Here is a 6,584-nt window from a genome sequence, read left to right as displayed (position 1 = left end):
ACTACTCTGCTACACGCTCCCGGAAGTTCTGCCTCGCGCCCCGGAAGCAGTTCCTCAGGCCGCGGGCGTGCTCCGCCTCGCGTTTGGTGTGAGACGTAGAACTGAGCGACCGAAGCCGCGAACGAGGTGAGGTGGGGGCACAGCGGCGCGGGGACCCGAACGCTAATAGGGTGATGGAGTCGGGTTACGCTCTTATTTTCCTCCCTGGACTTCCCCGAACCCTTGGATCCGCTCCCCACCCCGCCTCCTCCAGCCCCCGCTCGACTCGGGCTGGCGGCTAGGCCCACACTCCCTTAACCCTCGAACCCCGCAGATGCCGGTGGCCGTGGGGCCCTACGGACAGTCCCAGCCGAGCTGCTTCGACCGCGTGAAGATGGGCTTTGTGATGGGCTGCGCAGTGGGCATGGCGGCTGGGGCGCTCTTCGGCACCTTTTCCTGTCTCAGGTGAGGGGCGAGGGCGGTGATCTATGGGCGGAACTACCGGACCTTTTCGTCCCGCGCCACTTGGCCTGCAGCCTGGATAGAACCTACTTCGTTTCAGTTCCCTCGCTTTTAATGAGTGAGACTGATTTCCTATCCACCTTCAGTCTGGATGGAAAGGTTGGAAGCCTTGGCGCTAGAGAATATGAGCTCTCAAACTGAAAGTCTCTTTACTCCTTCTGTAACCTTAAGCAAATTGGAGTCTGGGTTACTTAAGTGTAGAATGAGGTCAGTAACATCTACTTCATGGAGTTGTAAGGATCAAATCAGAGCACACTTCGCACAGAATGTAGCACATATTAAGTGCTCAATAAATGGTTGTTACTACTGTTGCTGCCGTTATTTCTAGTTCTGCATAGTGAAACTTATTGAGAGCAATTTTACTGTACTGGAAACAGGATATAGATACGAAGCAGATAAACTCTACACCCTGAATGTCATTTTCACATGTAATAGAGACTATTATTTCCATTTTTCCACATTGTAAATTACCATTTACTGAGCACTGTTCTAAATGTTGAATGTGTTATCAACAATCCTATGAACCTTTTGATCCCCATCTTACAGTTGACATAGCCTGTAAATTGCAGAGCTGGGACATAAACACGTCTGACCCCACAATCATTGCTTTAATGCCAGGAAACCATCAGAGAGTCAAATGTCTTTATATATACCAGAAAAAAAACTAGTTTCTCTAGGTACTTTGCCTCAGCTGCCTCCCCAAAACCGAAGTCTGGTCATAATACTATTCATCAGAAAAGCCCCAGAGACCAAGATGCATGCTTTTTTTGCTAGTCATTACCCATCTCAGGTGGAAAGAGATAACGTCCTGCCAGACTTCAAGAGGGCTTGATTTACTACTCAAGTAATTTGGGAAAGGGCAGTTAATGCCATTTCTTGTATTTTTTGTTCCTGGTTTGCCGCATCTTGGTTTCCTCTTCTCTTAGGATTGGAATGCGGGGCCGGGAGCTGATGGGCGGCATCGGGAAAACCATGATGCAGAGTGGAGGCACCTTTGGCACGTTCATGGCCATTGGGATGGGCATCCGATGTTAATCAGGGCAATGGTTGTCCACTACAGCTACTCCTTCCCATCAGTGCCAGCTCATGTACTATAATAAAAGAAATCTTTGAGTAGTGAGTGTTTTTTCTTCTGACTTGCCTATATTCAGCTTAGAGCTTCTAAGGTGGGCCAATGAGTAGGTTGCATGTTTTTCAAATCCTGTTAATCCAAAATTACAAAAATTTTCCATACATGAACTGTCCATAGATTCTAGTAAACTCTTGTTATTCAGTCTCATAAGGTTGATGTTACTGTCACCATTTTAAAGGTTAAAAACTAAGTCCAGATTTCCTCAAGGTCACACTGCAAAAGGTAGTGTTAACCCAAGTCTCATTTCCAAAGCTATGTTCATTCAAAAATTGTCCTTTGGGGCACCTGGGTGGCTCAGTCTGAGTGTCCCGACTTCAGCTCAGGTCATGATCTCACAGCTTGTGAGTTCGAGCCCCGCGTTGGGCTCTGTGCTGACAGCTCAGAGCCTGGAGCTTGCTTCGGATTCTGTGTCTCCCTCTCTGCCCCTAACCCACTTGCATTCTGTCTCTGTCTCTCTCAAAAATAAACCTTAAAAAAAAAAATTGTCCTTTAAGGTTTGACTTAATCAGGAAAAGAATAAATCATCCATGGGGAAACAAACTCAAACTATCAGACATTTCTGTAGCTTAACAGCACAAAATTCACATAATTTCCTAACCAGCCATCTGTGAGGATATCAATTGTATAACACTGACCCCTGCCCCCAACACTGGGAATTGGTTTCATAAGCTAGGTTCCTTGTAATAAGGTCAAGTGTCCTTCACCTACTCCTGCCACACAACTCTTGACAAACTGTGCTTTAAAACCGCACTGCCCCTTGGGGCACCTGAGCGGCTCAGTCGGTTAAATGTCTTGATCTCAAGTTCAAATCCTGCATTGGGCTCAACTCTGAACATGGAACCTACTTTAAAAAAGAATCCTTACCCCTCAACGAAAACGGTAATGTTATGACAGACATAAATTATTTTGGGAATATTTGGGTGTCCTAAGGACACTCCTGCAGCTGCAACCAAGACACTACACTAACCAGGGTAACTACAGCAGCTAGATTTCCCAGAGTGGGATGTGGTCTCAGGAATGGATTACCTGAAGGATCTCACTTAAATTCATTTGACTACTTTCTGTCCCTCACACTATTCCAATTACTTGTACATTTCCCTTAACATCGTTTACATCTCATTCTGCAGCAGTGGGCAAATTTTTGCCACCTCTACCACCTATGAGGTTAATTAAATGCCTAAGTTGGCCCAGCTCCCAGAAAGGAATGATAGAACAAACCTGATAGGATATGAATCTAGAATAGAAAATTATGAAGATACTAGATTTCAAAAGAACATTGACAGAAGTCTGCCCCAAGGAACAGTGCTGCCTAGAGTTGAAAAATAATTGAATCTTGAAAGTTTCCTTTGGGTTAAGTAACTGAAGCAATTAAGGGAAGAAATTCTAAGTATCCATCAAAAGGACTGGTAGGAAATCATACCTCCAAACTGATTACTTGGATATCCAACTAAACCTATTAAAACTTGGGCCTTAACACTAACGAATCAATATAGTAGAAAGAAATAAGCAGGTGAAGAAATTGGTACTGGAAAGTAATTCCATTTGGGGCAACAACTCAAAGGTTCAAGGTAGATAAACTTGAAACAGAGTTCAGAATATAATGGTGATGGCTTATTCCAAGTTCAAATTCCTTTATAAAGTAACATGCAGTCAAACCGGGAAATCACTTAAATCTGTTTCAACTTACACCATTTCGTTCAGTGTTTAAATACAGAAACATTTCTCACAAAGACGCCCAGACACAGGAAAGAATTAAGACTACCCAGGTTTAAGGTGTGGGCAGATTTGTTTGGTTTTCTTGATGGAAAATCCCTAAAGTTTTGATGCATTACCCTAAGGAAGTACAGTGCTAAGATGGAGATACGGAGCAATGTAGAGACAACTTGAGGACAACAGTTTCCCCAGACTCTGCACACTATTTTCCCAAAGAAGCAAGTCTTCATTAACTACCAAAAGTCAAAGAAACTAGTATGCTATTTTGAAGTTTCTATGACTTTAAAACATTTCAAAAATGAAGATTTCTTGTGGCCTTTTTAAGAGAATTTTATTTGAGTGGTTCTTACAAAGGTTGTTGCAATATGAAAGTCATTTGTTTGATAGAAATATCAAGCTGTCTTGTCAAACACACTGAAGTAACCCAAAAATATATTTCAGAGCTCACAGAGCTTAAAAAGAGCAAAGATTATATGCAACCAGACAAAACCTATTTCTGCATTTCCTATTTCTTGCTCAGACTGCTTTGCTTACCAGACTGCCACTAAACATTTTGAGGAAATGCAGGGATCATTTTGTTTGGAATCTTAAGACACACCAGAACACATAATATTTACAAAGAAACTTTTACAGATACATTAAATTGAAAAGATACCATCTGGAAATGTAATCTTGAAATCTCCTTTTCTTGCCAATTGATCATGATGCAAGATGAGATGTTAATCATACAGCCCTTTAGCTGTCTTGAATTCCCATACACTAAAAGTGTACTCTAGAAACCTCTGCCAAACCATTAGCCAAATATCAACATTAGTGAAACGTGAAATGTAACTGCTGTGTAAAAAGTTAGGCTTCTGAAACATTAAAAACATAATTACATCCCTGTCTGCCTTTTTACATTAAGCACATTTGTTCCCCCCTAGAGCTATTCCTATAGATCCTTAATGTAATTTTCTACATGTACATTTAAAAGGCAGAACAAGAGAACAGCTTTGTATACAGTGGGATTTGCTAGTTAGGGATAATGAGCACACTGCATTCCTGTTAACATTTTTATTTTTTCAAGGTAACAGGAATTGTATACAAATGACAGTAGACCCTTGCCTCTTTATTTTTATCTAAATAAAAGATAACTCAAGATGAATTCTCAAGAAAGAAAAAAAGCTATGTACATAAGGGACTATATCTTCCTTCATCGTCTACTTGGAACCAGTAGTTGCGTTGCTGTCATAGAATCAGGGAAGAGGTTGTGATAAGTTGGAAGAGGTACATATGCTGCTGTTATCATTTTACCTGTTGAAAGAAACAGATAGGGTTTAAGCATGTTCACTTAAATTATATCCTTCATAATAATCAAGCAGAAAAAAACACATCAAACTCACCAGCAAACCACCTGCCATGTAATGCATTGACAGCAGCAATGGCTGCTGCAATTGATGGGCACTTCACATACACATTGCCCTGAAAGACAACAAAAAAGGTTAAGGGCACGTAGGAAATAACATGAATTTGAATAGGTTTACTCAAGTTGCCTGTAAAAATAACTAACTGCTCTTCAACCAAATAATTGTTTCATTAGCTAGTATGTACACCTAGAGTTGCATTGAAATCATTTTATCCTCCAAAAGACTTGTTCTACACTTTTTCTCTATCATTTCAAAGCAATTAAACAATGAATCAAGAGGCCAGGATTTCATGGCAAGCTTTCAACACTAACCAGCAACACAGCTATAAAATGGCCTAGTCTACTCTTCAATTATTACAAATACACCCTTCTTTTGAAGGGTATATATTTAGTATGTTAAAGTTTCTTTCAGAATTAAACAAAAACTTAAGACTGGGAATATGCCCCGAGTATATGTGAAGGCTAAGTCACAAAATATTAACAACATCTTATATTTATTAAGATCAAAATACCGGAGGCACTTAAAAGGCAGATTAAACTTCTCTTGCTCTAGGGAATAAAGAAAAAAATACCTGAGCTGAATTTTTGTCAACGTAAATATGAATAACTCCTCCATGTTTATTACATTCTTCAATCACATCATCCTTAATCTCTGTATCCCATCCAACTTCTTCTTCTCTGTAAGAAATTATTAAGCTCTATCAGACACCAACCTTGTAAAATGTTACATATGTAGGCTCACCTGTATAAAAATATTTGAAATATGAATTCTTTTATTTAAAAATCATTCATCTTTAGCAGTGTAGTACACTGGAGGAAATAAAAACCAAGATATAAAGAACTGTTTGAAACAAAGCTTATGAACTTAACTCTATCTTTTACATTATTTATTGATATATATCAATTTATACTTATACCAAATATATACCAAAAATAGAATATACTTATACCAAATGTCTATAATCATTTCACAGATAAAGCCAAAATAAAGAATTTGATGTTACCAAAAGAACACAAGAATGAAGGGCTCCTTCTATGGTAAACCATGATTATAAACAATGCAAACAGCATGATACAAATTACTATTGTATAAACCAATGCTTCATAAAATATGGTTATTAAATCAATTGAACAGGATATCTACATTTACCTTGGAGTATATTATAAATGACTTATAAAACAAACAAAAGTTTGGACTGATAAATGGAATTCTAATCATTACCTAGGCATTAGGAAAGAGAAATTCCCTTTTTCTATTTCCCCGCCCCAAGATCAAGAGTCACATGCTCTACCAACTGAGCCACCGAGGCACCTCAGGAAAGAGAAATTCCTAATTTCCAGCCTGCACTTATCTTTAGGAAGAAAATTTTTGAAGATCCTCTTCTCCTATGTAAGATTAGAATTTCAAAACCAGTAACTGGTAAGAGTAAACTAGCAATAGAAATAAACACAAATACAAATATGAACAACCAAAAAAAAAGTACAAACAGACCGATAAATACAGAGAACAAAACAGTGATTGACAGAAGTGAGCAGGGTCCAGGTATGGGTAAAACAGATGAAGGGGAGTGGGAAATACAGGTTTTCAGTTATGGAATAAGTCAACAGGGACGAAAAGTACAGGATAGGAAATATAGTCAACGGTACTGTAATAGAAGTGTATGTTGACAGATCTACACCTTTGGTGAACATAAGGTACAGAGCTGAAGAACAACTATCTTATGAGCCTGTAACTAATGTAACACATTATATATAAACTACAATTAAAAAATAAACACTGATACAAAATATCATATAAAATTACTTAGATGTAATTGGAAAATAAAACCTACA

At 39.0% G+C, this 6,584-nt stretch overlaps 2 protein-coding genes across 7 annotated transcripts in view; one reads left to right on the top strand and one right to left on the bottom strand.

Annotated features, from left to right (window-relative positions):
* Positions 1 to 19: 19 nt before the first annotated feature.
* On the top strand, positions 20 to 1,621 carry ROMO1 (reactive oxygen species modulator 1). Its single transcript, XM_030309700.1, has 3 exons — positions 20 to 126; positions 314 to 444; positions 1,428 to 1,621. The coding sequence occupies exons 2-3, from the start codon at positions 314 to 316 to the stop codon at positions 1,534 to 1,536; spliced, it is 240 nt and encodes a 79-aa protein (XP_030165560.1). The 5' UTR covers positions 20 to 126; the 3' UTR covers positions 1,537 to 1,621.
* Positions 1,622 to 3,660: 2,039 nt separating this feature from the next.
* RBM39 (RNA binding motif protein 39) overlaps positions 3,661 to 6,584 on the bottom strand; it is a 31,094-nt gene continuing 28,170 nt past the window's right edge. For all 6 annotated transcript variants that reach the window (XM_030309690.2, XM_030309689.2, XM_030309688.1 and 3 more), the window contains 3 exons: positions 5,324 to 5,429; positions 4,729 to 4,807; positions 3,661 to 4,639 (listed from right to left, as the gene is read on the bottom strand). In XM_030309690.2, coding sequence (XP_030165550.1) covers positions 4,539 to 4,639; positions 4,729 to 4,807; positions 5,324 to 5,429 — 286 coding nt within the window. In that variant the 3' untranslated portion in view covers positions 3,661 to 4,538. The remainder of the gene's footprint in view (positions 4,640 to 4,728; positions 4,808 to 5,323; positions 5,430 to 6,584) is intronic.

This window comes from Lynx canadensis, chromosome A3 (assembly GCF_007474595.2).
Source record: "Lynx canadensis isolate LIC74 chromosome A3, mLynCan4.pri.v2, whole genome shotgun sequence".
NCBI classification, from domain to species: Eukaryota; Metazoa; Chordata; class Mammalia; order Carnivora; family Felidae; genus Lynx; species Lynx canadensis.
The sequence above is the reverse complement of the archived record's forward strand: the minus strand, read 5'-3'. Positions and strand labels throughout refer to the sequence as shown.

What these genes read in the sequence shown, in the direction of transcription:
- ROMO1 (XM_030309700.1), top strand. Translation starts at nt 314, where the DNA reads ATGCCGGTGGCCGTGGGGCCCTACGGACAGTCCCAGCCGAGCTGCTTC. An exon ending in GGCACCTTTTCCTGTCTCAG is followed by an intron (nt 445 to 1,427) that starts GTGAGGGGCGAG and finishes CTCTTCTCTTAG; the next exon opens with GATTGGAATGCGGGGCCGGG.